The sequence below is a fragment of the Somniosus microcephalus genome, chromosome 1, assembly GCF_052327205.1.
Source record: "Somniosus microcephalus isolate GS21.2 chromosome 1, FLI_Smic_1.0, whole genome shotgun sequence".
NCBI lineage: Eukaryota > Metazoa > Chordata > Chondrichthyes > Squaliformes > Somniosidae > Somniosus > Somniosus microcephalus.
Window position 1 is genome coordinate 285,812,908 of NC_140987.1, and position 18,153 is coordinate 285,831,060.

Sequence of the window (18,153 nt, forward strand, 5' to 3'; positions counted from 1 at the left end):
GAACGCATTGAGGTGTACTGCAGGGCGAATGAAGTGCCAGATGCTAGGAAAGCACTGGTTTTGTTAAATTCCATGGGTGCAAAAACTTATGGCTTACTGCAAAACCTGATAACCCCAGAGAAGCCCGTGGAGAAGAATTTCGAAAGCATAGTAGAAATCCTACAGGACCACTTAAGCCCCACACTGCTGCTGATAGCAGAAAGATTTAAGTTCCACAAAAGGAACCAGCATAAAGACGAAAGTAATGCTGAGTACTTAACGGAACTGCGCAAGTTATCGAAACACTGCCAGTTTGGAGCGGGACTAGCAGATACGTTAAGGGACAAGTTTGTGTGTGGACTTCAAAGTGAAGGAACCCAGAAACGGCTTTTATCAGAAAAGGATCTTACGCTGGACAAGGCTTTCAGCATGGCAGTATCACACGAAGCAGCCGCACGGGGCACTGCAGAGATACAACGGAGACCGCAAGAATACGGCACCAATGAAATGTCATATGGAGCAGGGAAGTGTTATCGCTGCGGCAGAACAACACACGATCAGAAGGATTGTTGGTTCAAGGACCAAGTGTGCAGACAGTGTGGAAAAACAGGACACATAGCAAGAGTCTGCAGGTCAGGGAAGAAAACCAACAGCAAGAAATCTCCACAGGAGAAGTACAAAAAGGTACATAAGGTGATGGACAGTAGTTCAGATGAACAGGGAAATGATACAGACTCCGGAAGCAAGGAGCTGGGTTGTCTGAAACTACATAAGGTAACCAAAAACGGAGGATCACCAGACTATCTGGGTCACACTCAAGATAGACGGAGTCCAAGTGAAAATGGAATTGGACACTGGATCAGCCCTAACAGTCATAAACCAAAGGGACTACAAGCGGCTATTTCCACATATACCCTTGAAAGCTACAGAGAAAACGATTGCAGTCCTACGGACCATATTTGCCAGGAACGGCTTGCCAGAGCAGATTTGCTCTGATAATGGACCACAGTTTGTGTCCGAAGAGTTTCGGAAATTTATGAGAAGGAATGGGGTAAGGCATTACACATCCGCCCCGTATCATCCAGCCACAAATGGATTGGCTGAGAGGTTCGTACAAACCTTTAAAAAGGCGATAAAGGCCATGTGCGATAATGAAATTCCACTACAGCATAAGGTGGACAATTTCCTGTTAGCCTACCGAAACGCGACACATGCAGTTACCAACCAGACCCCGGCCATGATGTTCTTTAACCGAAGGTTGAGATCTCGTCTGGATTTGCTCAGACCAAATGTGCAAAGAAATGTTGAGGATAAACAATTCCAGCACATCAATGAGAAGCCGACAAGGAGCTTCAATGTAGGACAACCAGTCTTGGCCCGTGACTACCGAACAGAGAAATGGCAACCCGGAACGATATGCACACGGCAGGGGCCATTGATGTACACAGTGGATGTCGGGGAGAACATTGTGAGACGCCACGTCGACCAGATCTTAGCGTCACAGGAACGAGTCAACCCCATGTCTCGCATACCTGGGGATGAACCCGACATACCGGTAGCATCTACCTCAGAAACAGTAGCAGTGGAAACTGATGAACTAACCGATGAAAGGGGGCCAGAATCGCCTCCGCACCAAGAACAAGAACCTCAGGGAAGGCGCTATCCAGAAAGGATCAGGAAGCCGCCCCAAAGACTGAATTTATAAATGGACTATTTTCAGTTAATGTTGCATGTTATAAATGTTAATTGTTAAATGAATGTTATGGTACTGTTAATCTAAAAGGGGAGGAATTGTTGTGTATGTACCTTTAAGAGAGAACTGTTTTACAGCTCCTGTATACTGTAGTACCGGCAGTGACCACACCTGTATATAAAGCCGGAACAGGCTTCTGTACTTCAGTCTTGAGACTACTCTACTCTAGTAAACACCTGTTGATTGTTAAGTTACAGCCTCCGTGTAGTTCTTGGGGAATCATCCTATTTAAAGAATCACGGATCCAACATCATGCACCTTTGTGGCTGCATGTGGAAAGTTTGATAGTACTGTAGGGAGCCTGGTAAGGAAAGAGCAGGGTCCTACAGAACGGTCAAGGTTTAGGTTGGCGAAGCACAATTGCTGTCTTCGTACACGCATTTGATTTTGTCTTATTGGCCATGGAGTAAGGAAGAGGGACAATTACTTACCAGATTGTTTCTATTCAAGCTAAATTGCAGGTTTTACAGTGCCCGAACTGATTCTGTGGCCCAGAAATTGCCGGAATGTCGCATCTCGTGGTGAGCGATGTGAGCTCACCCTTCAGATTGCACTATATTGGCGCCATGAATTGCTGGAAATGCGCAGCGATGTCGACGTTACATATTGGACCTCATGAACATGGTGCCCAATGGTCTATTTCCTTAACCAGTGAAACGAAAGGATAGAGAAAGAAACAGAGCAAAGGACGGAGAAGGAAATAGGGTAAATTAGAGAGAGAAATAAAGCGAGTGGATTAAGAGAGAGGAAAAAAAGAGACACAAATGAAAAGTAAGAAAAAAATGAAAAAGAACTCATTGCAACCTAATTGTGTTTGGGAATTATAGTATTGGTCCTTGAGAAGTTATGAGTGAAAGCAGGGTAGGTGTGCAAAATGTACAAACATCCCTGAGCCATGAAGTACTGAAACAGCATGATCATCGTGATCAGGAACAGTGGAACCGCTTTCATATAAACCTAGGAAATACTGGCTGAAAAAAGACCAAGATCCATCTAGGTCACCATCTACAATCCTGGTAGTTGCATGACGCAACGATAATTGAGTTGTTGTCTAATCATAGCAATCAGTCTCTATCAATTAGTCTACACTAGACCCAGGTGTAGAATCATGAGGCGAGGAAAACCCCAGTGGTGGAGAGCTTTGGGAACCATAGATCCAAAGTCACCTTTTTCCTTCCAATCATGCTGCACTCGCCACGACATGTCTCAAATTACTCAAACTGTATCCCAAAATGTTTTCTGAAAGAAATCTTATCTTGTTTGTACTTTAAAGTGTTGAAACAGCTTTGCATCCTGAAAATTACTGGCTTTTGACAGGAGAATGGATGGCAAGACTGACACAAAAATACTGCCAAGACAGATAAAAGTTTTTTTTTTAAAACAAACCTCTATGAACAAGTCTCCTTACGGGAGTGGCATGTTCCCTTTCTGGGCCGCTACGGTTGAGTGTTATGTCAGGGCCGTCAATCACATCATTAACAGGGTCCTTACAACATGAATTATCAGCCCAAAATGGGTAGGCAAGATTAATTTGCATTAACAGTGTAAAGCAAGCAATTTCATGACATGCAATTAATTTCAATGGGGAGGCTCATGGCGAGGCCGCAATTTTTTGGTTTTGACGAGGCTAATGCCGGAGCGACGCAAATCATCCAGCAATTTGTGGTAAATTGGAACTCGTGGCGTATCTCTTCAACATCAATTGCTGTCGTTTTTACGAACTAATAATGGCTAACGCCGTGAACTTGCTGTTATTTTTTCAGCAATGTCTGCGCTATATGTTGGAAAATGGCAAATAATTTACAAAGAATTTTTGACCTAAAATGATATGGACTGCCAGTTATATATGTTGCATGTTTCAGACCTTGAGCGTTAAATGCCCGTGTAATAATCAGCAGCACGTATTATAGAAACGAGCTACGTTGCATTTCCCTTGTTCAACATTTGCAGTTTTTCACCGATGTTGCGTTTCCATTCCATTCTTGGCGCTGTGTTTGCAGGCAAGCATCTCCTGACACGGGCCCCACCAGAGTGAGAATTATTTCCAGTGGTGAAGTATTAAGTTGTTAAGTCAAGAGGAGAGAGTAAACATGATCTGGCAAAGCTGGAGGTGAAAGTGCGTATCTGTGACCTGGTGGCTTCCTGGAGAGTACTTCAACAAACTGGGGGGATTGGAGTTGTGTGTCTAAAGTTAACACTCAATACATCATTCTCGTAAAACTTCAACATTTTCCAGATGTTTCAAAGTGTATTATTACACTGGATTACAACAGTGACTGCACTTCAGAAGTACTTCATTGGTTGTAAAGCGCTTTGGGACGTCCTGAGGTCACGGAAGGCACTATATAAATGCACGGTTTTCTTTCTGTTTAATTGCAGCGGCTTAGAACATTTTAACTTGTTACAGTAGCTCTTACAGCAACACCTGCTGTGTGGAACTCGAAAAGCTCGGGACTACCAAAAATGGCAGTGGAAGTGCTGGTCTGCCGTTGTACCAATTTGTGCTGTGGGGTGCAGTAGCTGGTGACAGGTTCCCGCTCATAGTTCCCCGCCCTCTGGTGTTTCCTGAATTAGATCAAGTCGTGACATTCACCCGACTTGAAAAGCATGCTATGCAGGCTTGCCTGTAAAGAAAACTGCAATGTGGGTGCGGTATTGGCGGGTTGGCCAGCAACCATTTCATGTGTCCTTGCTTTCAAGGTTGGCAGAGAAAATTTGGGAGATGAAGGTAAAGAACATCACATTTTGAACTGTGTCTGCTGCGCGCACCCCCCCCCACCACCCACCCAAACAAACCTTTGTTGTAAAAATTTTGGGATACTCCATGTTATGCTGCTATCTTTGATAAACTAGACTCTACCACTAGATGCTTCAGTTCTCAGTGTTGTCACCTCCTGAATTTTGTGGCTGGATTTATCCCCTTTTACATATTAGTGCTAGTTGTGTTGTCTGGCACATGCCATCAGACAACCTAGTAACTTCAAGGCAAGCTGGCTCTGTAGCCAGTGCAGGACAATGGTCTGTAAAGCAGAAATAAAAGTAGTGAAAAGATCAAATATTTGTAAAAGTCTACTCAATTATATAAATATAATAAAATAGTCACTAATAAATCCAATAGGGAATTCAGGAGAAACTTCTTTCCCCAGAGGGTGGTTAGAATGTGGAACTCACTACCACAGGGAATAGTTGAGGTGAATAGTATAGATTCATTTAAGGAGAAGCTGGATTAAGTCTGTAGTGTATGTACCCGTCTATCTTTAAGGGAACTATTGAATGTAACCGTTCACCTTTAAGGGAACTACTTTAGGTGTGGCACTATTTGTTTGGCTTCTGTATACTGTAATACCGATAGTGACCACACCAGTATATAAGTGTTGTAGCAGGATTGCTGGGGCAAATTCGTCCGGACCTTCGAATAGTAAAGACCTGTTTTGTTTGTTACTTCTGAAGTCTGTGTATTTATTAACTGCACAACCCACAGACTTTACAGTGGCGACGAGTCCGATCGTACCCTGCGGCAAGATTACCAAAGCAAGGAGAGCGTCGAAGAGAGGCAACCGCCCTCGTCGTGCTGCTGGAAGAAAACACGAGGCTGCAACAGGAGAAAGGTGGAAGACTTTAGCAACAAAAGCTTCCGTCTGCAACAGGCACTGACTACCCTTCTACCACGGTACGGAGTGAGCCGATCAGCAGGGAACAAGGCGGCCGAAGAGACTGTGAGTAGGGGAAGGTGTAGAGAATATCCGGAGGATAAGGGCAGAGTACTCGACCTCGGTCGAGGGGGAGCTGTGCTGGCCAAAAGTCGGGTCCAACGGCGTCGGGTGACAGCCGGACCGTGATCGGCGGGAAAAATCCGGGCAGCGACCGCAGCCACGAAGCGCTGAGCCTGCGAGTAGGCGCGGGAGGAGAAACCCAGCCGCAGCCGGGGAGGGAAACACCGGTCTGCGAGAGGGCTGGGGAGGCGAACGGGAACCGTGCGGGTGAGAGCCGGGTGCGGAGAGAGAGACTGCGAGGAGCCAGTCCAGCGGCTGAGCTGTTCTCCACCAACGGGGTACTCAGAGCCGGCAAAACCGAACGTGCGGGAGTGGGTGAGAGACACAGCCGAAAACGGGGTGAGAGACTGCGCAAGAGCCAGTCCAGCGGCTGAACTGTTCTCCACCAACGGGGTACCCAGGGCCGGTAGCACCGAACGTGCGGGTGAGAGAGCGACAGAGCCGGGTACGGAGAGAGAGACTGTGCGAGAGCCTGTCCAGCGGCTGAACTGTCCTCCGTTAACGGGGTGTACCCAGCGCCGGTAGAGCCGTGCGGGCGGGAGGAAAAGACATAGCCGAGTAAGGGGAGCTGTGCGGAAGCCAGCCAGCGGCTGAACCTGTCCGCTGTGGGGGAAGCGTACCCCTTCCACCGGGAAGAAACGCGGGAAGCCGCCATTAGGCGGAGAAGACGCCAGAAGCGGGAAACCGCCATTGAAGTGGGCGGGGCGAGAAAGAAAGAGCGGGAAACCGCCATTTTCACGGGAAAACTGCCATCTTGATTGAACACCCAAGAATGAACTTGTACGTATTACCTGAGGGAGGACCACCACTTCTAGGACGGGAGTGGATTAAGAAAATAGACATGGAATGGCATTACCTAAAAGCCATAATGAGGGAGGACTCGGTGCAAGCTATTAGCTCAGATTCTGAAATGGATGATGATAAGACCAAGTCGAATATGGAAGACAAGGCTAAAAGGGACTTGCCGACGATGGGAAAGAAAACGAAGACATGCAGAAGGACTTATGGTACCAAGAAGAGTAAAGCTGCAGAGCAGAACTCCAGGTTGACAGAGAATTCTGAGCCTGTTCAAGCAAAGGATTCATCCATGACGGAAGAACACCGAGCTCGGACGCAAACTTATGTCAAAGTACGACAACAATTAGAACAGTTGAGTGACCGTCTCGTACAAGAGATGAAAAATATGGAAAGGTTCTGGGACACCGAATGGGAGAACCTGGAAAGACTACAGAGACAGCTAGCTCAAGCAGAGAGCGACCATAGAGCCATCGTGGTCAAATACCAATCACATTCCCCTGATGCTGTTCAGGAACTAGAATATTTACAGAATGAACCAAAGGAAGAGGAATCTTCAGGGAGCCAGGATTTTATTCCAGTTCTCCTCTACGACTCCTTACAAGCAGAGTGTGAGAAGTTGAAAGAACAGTATGAACAGGCCCAGGCTACAATTCTGGAGGGGGTTAACTCGGCAGCCTCCGAAAAGCTAGTTTCAGTAGAAGCATATGAACAACTAAAGGTTGAACATGAGCAAGAAGTCCAAAGGCTGCAGGAAATTCTTGATGAGCTCAAGGCCAAGACAGACTCATCGGTAGGAGCTCCATCCATAGATGAGAAATTAGAGGTGAAATTCATGGCAGAGCATGAAAGACAGGATGTCCAAGAACTTATAAAAACATTGAAGGACACCCAAGACAAATATGAGGCGGCAATGACCGAGGTTCAACAACTTGAAGAACAGATTCAACTGGGAATCCTTTCAGTGGAAGAACAGGACACTGTAAGAATGGTCCCTGAACATGAACTAGAGAGCATCAGGGCGCAACTTTTCCGAGCGCTGAAAGCCAAAGTTCAAGAGGAACGTAAGGTGGAAGTATTGGAGAAAGAGGTGGAGGAAATGGAGAAGACTCTGATCCACCGTGTTCCCAGGGAAGAGTTAACGGTCAGCCAACTCCTTCATATGCTGAAGGACAAGACTCTGCAAGGGGAACAATCTGAACACGAGCTTCAATCTTCAGGGGGAACGAGTTCGGAGCTCTCAAAGGTCACGGAGATAGCTGAGGTGGCAACACAAATTTTACAAGGATGCCAAAAGTACGTTGAATCACGTCAAGGTGAACAGAAGAATGTGGAAACCGTTACTTCAGTAGAAGGGTTAAATAGCCTGATAACGCAATTACCGATGGAAAGGAAGGTATTGAACTCACAAATGAGGTCCGTCGTGAAGGAATGGCAGATAACCCAGGAAGAGCGGGATGAATATGAATGCATGAAGAAGGCTTTTCAAGAAAGATGTTTAGGGAAGGAACCACCGTCAGCTAACGTCCAGACGGGTGAGGAGGAAGAAGAAGTCTCTCTCGCTGGCCTAACTCAGGACGAACCCGAATATTACCATGACCTGTTGAGTGACACTGAATATTACGAGGATGTGGTCTGCCCAGCTTGTGATGAAAACTCTCAAAGTGCTGAAATCCGGAGGAAGCACTTAAGGTCTAAGGAACATAGAGAGTTGGTGGCGCTACAGCTGGCAGCCGAGAAAGGAGCTCCGAGAGTTTCAAAAAGGCAGAAAAGAAAAAGAAGAAGCAGAAGATAATAACTGTCTAAAATATTAGCACTTCTACCATTCCAGGCGGGACATTACGAAAGGAGCTAAATTAGTTGAAAAACTGGAAAATGTCAAGACAGCCAGTTGGTTGTAAAAGTCCGCACTGCTGGTTCAACAGGACGAAGGTTCAAGCTGTTATGTCAAGAAAAAGGCTATGGAGGAGTCACGCTAGCCAGGTAATCCGGCTACACCAAAGAAATGTTGTTCGGAACGAGTCAAGATCAGAGACTGAATCTATGAACTGTTTCCGCAGAGACTGAACCTGTGAACTGTTTCCACCGAGATTATATTTGTAAATTGTTTTATATGACATTGACTCCACCGAGATTATATCTGTAATTTGTTTTATAGGAAGTTGAAGATATGTATGTTTAACGGGGACTCTGTAAGTAATAAGCTAAAAAGGGAGGATTGTAGTGTATGTACCCGTCTATCTTTAAGGGAACTATTGAATGTAACCGTTCACCTTTAAGGGAACTACTTTAGGTGTGGCACTATTTGTTTGGCTTCTGTATACTGTAATACCGATAGTGACCACACCAGTATATAAGTGTTGTAGCAGGATTGCTGGGGCAGATTCGCCCGGACCTTCGAATAGTAAAGACCTGTTTTGTTTGTTACTTCTGAAGTCTGTGTATTTATTAACTGCACAACCCACAGACTTTACAAAGTCCATGAGGGAGAAAGGAATAGAAGGATATGCTGATAGGGTGGGAGGAGGCTGGTGTGGAACATAAATACCGGCACGGACCAATTGGACTGGTTGGCCTGTTTCTGTGCCGTACATTCTATGTTTAAAAAAAAATTAGGGGCATGCGGTTTCTATGATCCTCCTGCGGAGGCGTACATGGATGTTTAGTTCTTGGAGATTGTTGAAGAGCACTAGAATAAGTCGGTAGTGCATGTTGCTACCTGTATGCTTGATTGTCGGCCACGTCCCATTTGAGAACTCGCCGCCTGGGCTATTTCCTGACCACTTATAATATTACAGGAAATGTAGTATTGTTGCTACTTGGTGAGTGGAAGTCACTGGGAAACCTTGCGAGAAGATGCTGATCACACTAAACGTGGCTTTGATCAGACTCTGCTCCATTCTCATTCTTGATACAAGCGGTTACCAGAAGTTTACTTTGCGAATATTTATAAAATCACCTGATGAATTCCAGGCAGCTGCACAATGTTTGAGCCACAACCTAAGGGGCTGGATTCAAATCTCAGACTTGACACTTTGCTCCCATTACTGGCCAAGCACCTCCACCTTGACAAAAGGGAGGAGGAACAATTGGTTGAACCAGTTCTGTTTCTGCAAAGGTTATTATGTATCAGCCAGTCACAGGGCAGCGTTGATAGTGACCATGAAAGGATGTATTGACTGATTGAAGGAAGGATGGAATATGTGCCGCGTGTCTGTAGTGGGGAAAATCTTTCAATATGAAGTGTGATTTTCAACTTGTTGCTTGGGCATAAGGCTGGTGTTGTGGGTCAGCCACCCGTTACAGAAACCGTCCGGTTTGTACTTCCACTGATTTCAGTGGATCCACAATGCCAGTTTCACACTGGCAGCAAGTTGAAAACCCTGTCGCTGTATATTTCAAAGTTTAGCCTCTCTCTTTTTCATTTGCCTTTATTGTGTTTGGTTTGCAGTTGTGAGGTGAAAAAGAAACTTTGCCTACCTTCATAAAATGATGGCCTGCATTATGGTAACTGATGTGGACACCGAATCAGCCCCACTCCAAAACGGAGACCTTCATCAAAGGTCACAGGCACCCAAACAGACTGGAGCGGGACTGCGAGTGAATCTTTATCCCATCCCTGGCAAACCAGATGACAACTGCTTAACCTTTCTGCCAGGTGAATATGTTGGAGAAGAAATCTGCATAACAGCTGCCAAAACCTGTGGTGAGTGCACTTTTGATATTTTGCCTGCAGGTACTTGCTTGGTGTTTTCGTATCGTCATGCAGGGTTTTTTTTGGGCCTCTCCGTTTCTTTAGTAACCAAAAGGAATTTTCACTTTATGCTGTGTGTACTTCCCTCTCTCAGAATAGTCAAGTGCTAGGGGAATTTCCGTACTTTGGTTTTCTAAAAGACGCAAGTCAGAAGGATTCCCTTATCAATGTCTGCATCATTCTGTATTTGCACTGTTACCACCAGATATTTACCTGGTGTGGGTTTAAAGTTGCCAAACCTTAACTAAATTCTTATGTTTATGGGCTGAGTACATGGGACTGTGGAGGACTGAGCAGCCGTCGGTGATTCACTGATTAGGAGGGTTCAAATTAGTCTCTTGACGCGTGTACTGCCCCCACCCTCCCCCTTTTCTCTCCATATCTTTTGAAGGTGCGGTTTAATGTTGGGGTTTGGTTCCATGGGTGCTAATCCTCTGGTGGTATTTGTGTCACCCTGGACAGTGAGTATCAGCTGGTTTTCGAGTGGCGCACATCACTGTAGAGTGCAATCCTGGCAAATTTGTTGCCCCTTCTTATCCTGGGACACTAAGGCCAGATCTTGGCCCCCTACTCCTGCCCTGGGTGAAATCTGTTAACACAGCACAAGCCAGGATTTTAACTCAAAATCTTGGTCTGTATGGTCCAGTGCACAACCATTAAAGCACCATTCGCAGTAAACTTGAATGCTGACTTCGTGCAATATTTTGTCGATTCATCTTATGAAAATTAATATTCTGGGCCACTATTTCTAAGAGATGATTTATGCTGTTTCTGGAGTACAGTGTACAATATTGTGACGTTTGCATTGCTTAAGTTAATATAACTAAGTGTTACTGAGCCAAATTCACTGAGGTACATCATATACAGTTGCATAAAGGAATTATACACTGCTTTATATTCGAGAAGCCAGCGAGCAAAATTACACACCATACAGCCGAATACTGCTTTTGGTCATCTGCCCTAATATCGCTTAATCGACACCTCATCCACTTGGTCCGAATGTCCCCCGCACCTCCATCACTGGCGTACCGTGGCTGCAGTGTGTACCATCTACAAGATGCACTGCAGCAATTCACCAAGGCTTCTTTGGCAGCAGCTCCCAAACAGGCAACCTCTACCACCTAGAAGGACGAGAGCAGCAGTTGCATAGAAACATTGGCCCAGAAATTTGGGTCGGAGGCTTCCCGCGGGTGCAAGCCTCCGATCTGCACTTACCTAGCGCGCCGGCCGTTGTGTTGTGGGCCCGCGTGGGATTCCGATCCTGGGCCTCCTCCAACTGCCGGCGCGCAGTGCTTACGTATCCCAGGGGCGCAGTTAGTTCGAAGCGTCCCCTGGGATCACGTGGGCCATGGAGAGCCAATGGTAGCAGGGAATCTGTATACATAGATTTGACAGGAAGAGCTGTCAAATCTATGAATACAATTCAGCCCTTGCAAAACATCACTAAAACTTCAAATACATTTTTTTTTTAAATCACTTTTTTAAATTAACTATAAATTACATAAAATAACTATTTTAAACAATAATTTAAATTTTTGAAAAAATTAATTACAATTTCTAACGGGGCTAAAAATAAACTTACCTTTAAAGTATTAAAAAATAATAAACCTGTGGAAGAAATGATTTAATTTAACTTAATTCACCACTTACCTTGTTAAAAGCAGGCCTTGCGACTGCTTTTTACAAGCGTAGCTCCTGGAGACTTACCCTCCCGGAGAAACCTGCAAAAAGAACCGGAAGTTCCAGGCATACGCGCTGCCTCTCTGGCGCACGCGTTCGACCTGTGAACCCCTTCCTTTAAGGGAACGGAAGTTCCAGTTTCCCGCGCATGCGCAGTGCATGCATGAAACCGGCACTTTCGTTGGGCCTACGCGTGAGTACCAAGTGCGCACTCAACCGTGGGGACCCGAAGTTCTGGCCCATTATTACCTCCAAGTTCCCCTCCAAATCGCACACCATCCTGACTCGGACATAAATCATAGTTCCTTCAGCGTCGCGGGGTCAAATTCCTGCAACTCTACCTAACAGCATTGTGGGAGTACCTTCACCACACGGACTACAGCAGTTCGAGATGTAAGATGTGCGGAAATTGCCCCTCGCCCCGTCAGTTTCCAAAGTTCAGACCTGTCAAACGGACAACACGAAACCCAATGAATCTGTGAAAACTTTTTTTACTTAAACATCAGCAAGAGATTACAAGTAATCCGATAGTCTTGTAACGTATAATAATTCCCAATTATACCTCAGCATACACAGAGCTATCCCTTTACTTTAAGCTTAAGCAAAACAAAACTACATACGTACTAACACCAGCGAGTGGTCAGTTCGACTGTGACTAGACATATGATTGCTGGCAACTGACCAGGTCGCCTGACTGCAACAGTGAGCAGGCAATTTACAACATTTTTTTATACCCCAAAACATAGCAACCCTCCCACTGCGTACCTGTCCCTAACTATATGGTATAATGGTCATTAATTGTTTCTCAGACCCTCTTATCACTAGTCTGTGAGGCATCCATGGGCCTTCAAGATTACATTCCAAAGTCTGAAGATGTTTCCACAGTTCAATAGTCTGTTCCCACAGGACTCTCAAAGCATGCTTTCCTTATCTTGGTAAAAGGCAGCTGGCAGCCTTACACAGCGTACAGTTCATTTAGCAAAGTTCTGTTCCTGCCCAATATCTCCTTTACCTGTCAACGGTTTCCGTACAAAAGTTCTCACGGGAACCTCTCAACTTCCCGACGCATGCTGGTATGTCAAAATGTGGTCATTTTTTTTCCAGTTTTGGTCAAGTTACAGCAATATTTACAGCAAATGGCCCATTCTTACAGAGACGGAGCCCCACCTTCTCAAGGGCAACTAGGGATGGGCAATAAATGGTGGCCTTGCCAGTGACACCCACATCCCGAGAATGAATGGGGGGAAAAAAAAGTTCTGTCTGTGTGATCACTTTAAATTAATTACCATAGGAGCACCTAAAATATCCCATGGCATTTTTCAAAGAAGAGCAGGGAGTTTCCCGATGCCCTGGCCAACATTCATCCCTCAACCATTACCACCAATTAATAAACAATTAACTGCTCATTCACCTCAATGCTGTTTGTGGAAGGTTGCTGTACAAAAAATTAGCTGCCAAGAGTGGCCACCAAATAACTGTAGTTTGTTGACTGTGAAACACTTTGAGATGTTGTGGGGACATGAAAGGCTCTCTAAAAATGCAAATTCTTCCTCTCTTGGCTCTTAAATTAAATAGAAAAGGAGATTCAAAGTGTTGGATGCCTGGAGTCATGTCAAAACTATTGAAGAAAGAGAGTTCTTCCTCCTGGTGCTCGGATGTTGAGTTCAATAATGGGTATAAACAGTGCCGGAATAGACAATAGTATGAACCTGCAACCTTATCAATCTGTATAGCTGCTGATTGATATTTATTGCTTTAATCAATTTTGACTAATTTGTCCTGTAAATGAAGCTCTTGACCCATCCTGCCACTACTCTGCTGGCCTGATCTCTGTGTGGCTCCCAGGTTAGATGCTCCACTGTAACAAATTTGGCTGCCATTGATCCCTTATTGACTACAGTGGCATCATAGAATGATACAGCAAAGAAAGAAAGATTTGCATTTATATAGCGCCTTTCACGTCCTAGGGATGTCCCAAAGCACTTTCCAGCCAATGAAGTACTTTTTGAAGTGTAGTCACTGTTGTAATGTAGGAAACACGGCAGCCAATTTGCGCACAGCAAGCTCCCACAAACAACAATGTGATAATGACTAGATAATCTGTTTGTGATGTTGGTTGAGGGATAAATATTGGCCAGAACACCCGGAATAACTCCCCTGTTCTTCAAAATAGTGCCCTGGGATCTTTTACATCCACTTGAGAGGGCAGACAGGGCCTCGGTTTAACGTCTCATCTGAAATATGGCACCTCCAACAGTGCAGTGCTCCCTCAGCACTGCACTGGTGTGTCAGCCTAGATTTTTGTGCTCAAGTCTCGGGAATGGGACTTGAACCCACAACCTTCTGAGAGGCAAGTGTACGACCAACTGATCCATGGCTGACACTATTCGGCCCATCGTGAAAGAGCTATGCAATTAGTCCCACTCCCCTGTCCTTTTCCCAGAGCCCTGCAGACTTTCCCCCTTCAAGTATTTATCCAGTTACCTTTTGACAGTTATTATTGAATCTGCTTCCACCACCCTTTCAGGCAGTACATTCCAAATCATCATAACCCGCTGCAAAAAATAAATTCTCCTCATCTTGCCCCTGGTTCTTTTGCCAATTACTTTGAATCTGTGTCCTCTGATTACTGACCCTTCTGCCACTGGAAACAGTTTATCCTTATTTACTGTATCAGAAGCCTTCATGATTTTGAATACCTCGATTAAATCTTCCCATAAGACTTCTCTGCTCTAAGGAGAACAACCCAGCTTCTCTAGTCTCTCCGTGTAACTGAAGTACCATTCTAGTGAATCTCCTCTGCAACCTCTCTAAGGCCTTGGCATTGCTCCTAAAATGTGGTGGGGTCTAACCTTACAGTAACATTCTTGCATTTGTTCTCGATGCCTCTTAATAAAGCCAAAGATCCTGTTTGCTTTTTTATAAAGCCTTCTTAACTTGTTCTGCCACCTTGAAAGATTTGTGTATCTACACCCCCAGGTCTCTCTGTTCCTGCACCCCCTTTAAACTTGTACCATTTAGTTCTTATTGCCTCTCCTCATTCTTTCTTCCAAAACGCATCACTTCGCACTTCTCTGCGTTAAATTGCATCTGCCACATATCCGCCCATTCCGCCAGTCTGTCTATACTCTCCCAAAGTCTGTTACTATCCTCCCGACTCTTTGCTACATTACCAAGTTTTGTGTCATCTGCAAACTTTGAAATTATGGCTTTTATACCCAAGTCCCAAGTCATTATTATATATCAAAAAGAGCAGTGGTCCTAATACTGACTCCTGCGGGACACCACTGTATATCTCCCTCCAGTCTGAAAAACAACCGTTTACCACTACTCTCTGTTTTCTGTCCCTTAGCCAGTTTTGTATCCATGCTGCTACTGCTCTTTAATCTCATGGGCTTTAATTTTGCTAACAAGACATGAGGAAAAGCTTTTCTGCAGCGAGTGGTTAGGATCTGGAATGCACTGCCTGAAAGGGTGGTGGAGGCAGACTCAATCGTGGCTTTCAAAAGGGAATTGGATAAGTACCTGAAGGAAAAAAAATTGCAGGGTTACAGAGAAAGGCGGGGGAGTGGGACTAGCTGAAGTGCTCCTGCAGAGAGCCGGCACGGGCTCGACGGGCCGAATGACCTCCATCTGTGTTGTAACCATTCTATGATTCTATGTAATACTTTATCAGATGCCTTTTTGAAAGTTCATATACACAACATCAACTGCACTATCCTCATCAGCCCTCTCTGTTACTTTATCAAAGAGCATCAGTTGCTTTCTTAAGTGATCTGAGCATATTAGTTTTGTGGGAGTTGATTCGCACTACCTTGTATCTACTGGTACGATAGCACGGTTTGAAGGTTTAACAATTGTGCTCCATTGTGACTGGAACCAGATATTTGGGTCTGTTGCATGTCTTCAATCTTCCTCAAGACAAACCAAGCAAAAACTTGGTGAGATGAGGGCAGATATGAATTGTTACGATGCTTTATTTCATGATAAGGTGAACATACCAAATCGGCGATATGGTCAGATTCACTTAATTAATTTAGTCCATACAACTTATCTTTACATGATAATACCAAAGAATGAACGTGCTATGCGAGCCAATATCAGTGGATGATCTTCTCCTTCTTCTTAGGCAGTCTCTCGGAACCGAGGATGACTTGCTTCCACAGTAAAAATGAGTTCTCGGGTGACTGATGAGTCCAATGTGGGACCTACAGTCTCTGTCACAGGTGGGACAGACGGTGGTTGAATGGGTGGGTGGGTGGGTGGGGTGCTTGGGTTGACGTGTGCTGCTTGCGCTTTCCTTCTGCTTGCTCCCAGCGAAGAGACTCGAGGTGTTTGGTGCCTTCCCGGATGCTTCTCCTCCACTTTGTGCGGTCTTGGGCCAGGAATTCCCAGGTGTCGGTGGGGATGTTGCACTTTTTCAAGGCGGCTTTGACGGTGTCCTTGAAGCGTTGCCTCTGCCCACCTGGGGCTCTCTTGCCGTGTCGGAGCTCCAAGTAGAGCACTTGTTTTGGGAGTCTCTTATCGGGCATGCGAACGATGTGACCCGTCCATCGGAGCTGATCAAGCGTGGTCAAAGCTTCGATGCTGGGGATGTTGGCCTGAGCGAGAACACTGACGTTGGTGCGTCTATCCTGCCAATCTTGACCATACTTGATTTAAACAAGTTGGCTTCTATTTTCCAGCATTTCTAACTTCTTCACCTCAATGAAAGCCCTCACAGTTTTCCCTTTAACAGTGCCTGACTGCCCTCACAGCTTTCCTATTTCAAGAAGTATGTCACGGTTTCTCTTTTTATCTCCCTCCATGCACAGACCGACCGAGTTCAAAGGACGTTGCAACATAATGGGTGTGAGCTGTTTATTTGATTATCTATTCAAGCCAAGTGATTATTATTTAGTCTGTGGGGAAAAGCAACTTCTATTTAGCACATTCACCACCTTTCATCTTGGGAGGCCTTTTTTAAACTTATGGGAATAAACTTTGCTAAAAAAAAATATTAAAAGTTACTTTTTTTCTCCAAATCTTTTCTGTGGAAAAAATGGCCAAAAAAATCGCTTGGCCAGTTCTCCTTCTTTGCCCAAATCAAGTATACTTAAGCCAATTGTACCGTTCCTTCCACCAATTCAATTCAAATCGCTTTATTGGCATGACAAGGTACATCTTATGTTGCCAAAGCATCGAAAAACATTTATGGTTGAACACATAAACGCAGATCTATCCATACAGTGTATAAACAGATATATCCCTGAGTGTATAAATATACATTCATATAGTTTGTATATACTCTTTTCTTCGATTTAATGGTTGTCCCTCTGTTTATGGCAAGCTGTAACATAGTGTGCCGCTAAGGTTACACAATTTCTCTGTTCCCCTCGTAGGTATGGGAGTCTTTGGTCGTCATTCAAATTTCTGAATTCCGGGCATATTTTTGTGAATTTTGGGTAGAAATTCTCCCTTATGCCCTGATATTTTCCACAAGCTGTGAGGAAGTGCATCTCTGTCTCCACCACTCCCTGACTGCAGTGAGAGCATATCCTGTCCTCTCTTGTCAGCCAGGTCTGTCTGTGTCTGCCTTTTTCGATAGCCAGGCTATGCTCACTATGTCTGTACATAGTCAAGGTTTTTCTCAATTTGCTATCTTTTACCGTGGTCAGGTATTCAGCCATGTTGTATTGTCTGTTTAGGGCCAAGTAGCAATTGAGTTTGTTTTGGGTTTTTGTTGTTTCTGCCCAATATGACAGATATTTTTCCTTTTGCTTAGTGACAATTGTGTTGGTCGAATTCTCTGTGCTACGATGTCACTGTCCTGGGGCTGGTTATTGTTAGTAGTGTTAGTAGTTACTTCACTGAGTCCCAGGACTAGTTGACTGAGGGTATTCTTCTTTATGGTCCTCTCTTGGCATTTCAGGGCTTCGTAATGATAGCAGTGGGGGTTGCTCATTTTTAGGTGTTTCCAAAATTTGGTGGCTCTTTTTTGGATAGTAATTATTAATGGATATTGGCCTAGTTTTGCCCTGCATGCATTGTTTACGGTTTTCCTTTGAGTCCGGAGGATACTTTTACAGAATTCTGCATGTAGGATCTCAATTGGGTGTTTGTCCCATTTTGCAAATTCTTGTTGTGTTAGCGGTCCCCACACCTCACTGCCATTGAGTGCAATTGGTTCAATTACTGATTTAAAAATTTTGAGCCAAATGCTAATTGGGATTTCTATTTGGATTGATTTTTTTAATGGCATAGAAAGCCCTTCTTGCTTTCTCTTTCAGTTCATTCACAGCCAGATGAAAATTTCCCGTAGAACTGATTTTTAAGCCCAAGTATGTGTAGTTAGTGGTTTGTTCAATTTTAGTTGTTCCTAGTGTGAAATTTATTCTGGGTCCCTGATGTCTGGATCTTTGCTGGAACACAAGGACTTT

General features: G+C 44.7%; 2 protein-coding genes across 6 annotated transcripts in view; one reads left to right on the forward strand and one right to left on the reverse strand.

Moving 5' to 3' along the window:
- dnah6 (dynein, axonemal, heavy chain 6) overlaps window positions 1–18,153 on the reverse strand; it is a 1,317,984-nt gene that overhangs the window by 1,099,061 nt on the left and 200,770 nt on the right. The gene's annotated exons all lie outside the window — the stretch shown is intronic.
- Window positions 1–18,153, forward strand: part of LOC147124821 (tyrosine-protein kinase JAK2-like) — a 414,008-nt gene that overhangs the window by 226,088 nt on the left and 169,767 nt on the right. For all 3 annotated transcript variants that reach the window (XR_015079093.1, XM_085993603.1, XM_085993613.1), the window contains one exon: window positions 9,752–10,006. Coding sequence is in view for 2 of the 3 variants with exons in the window: in XM_085993603.1 (XP_085849729.1) it covers window positions 9,790–10,006 (217 nt within the window). In the remaining variant the exon portion in view is untranslated. The remainder of the gene's footprint in view (window positions 1–9,751; window positions 10,007–18,153) is intronic.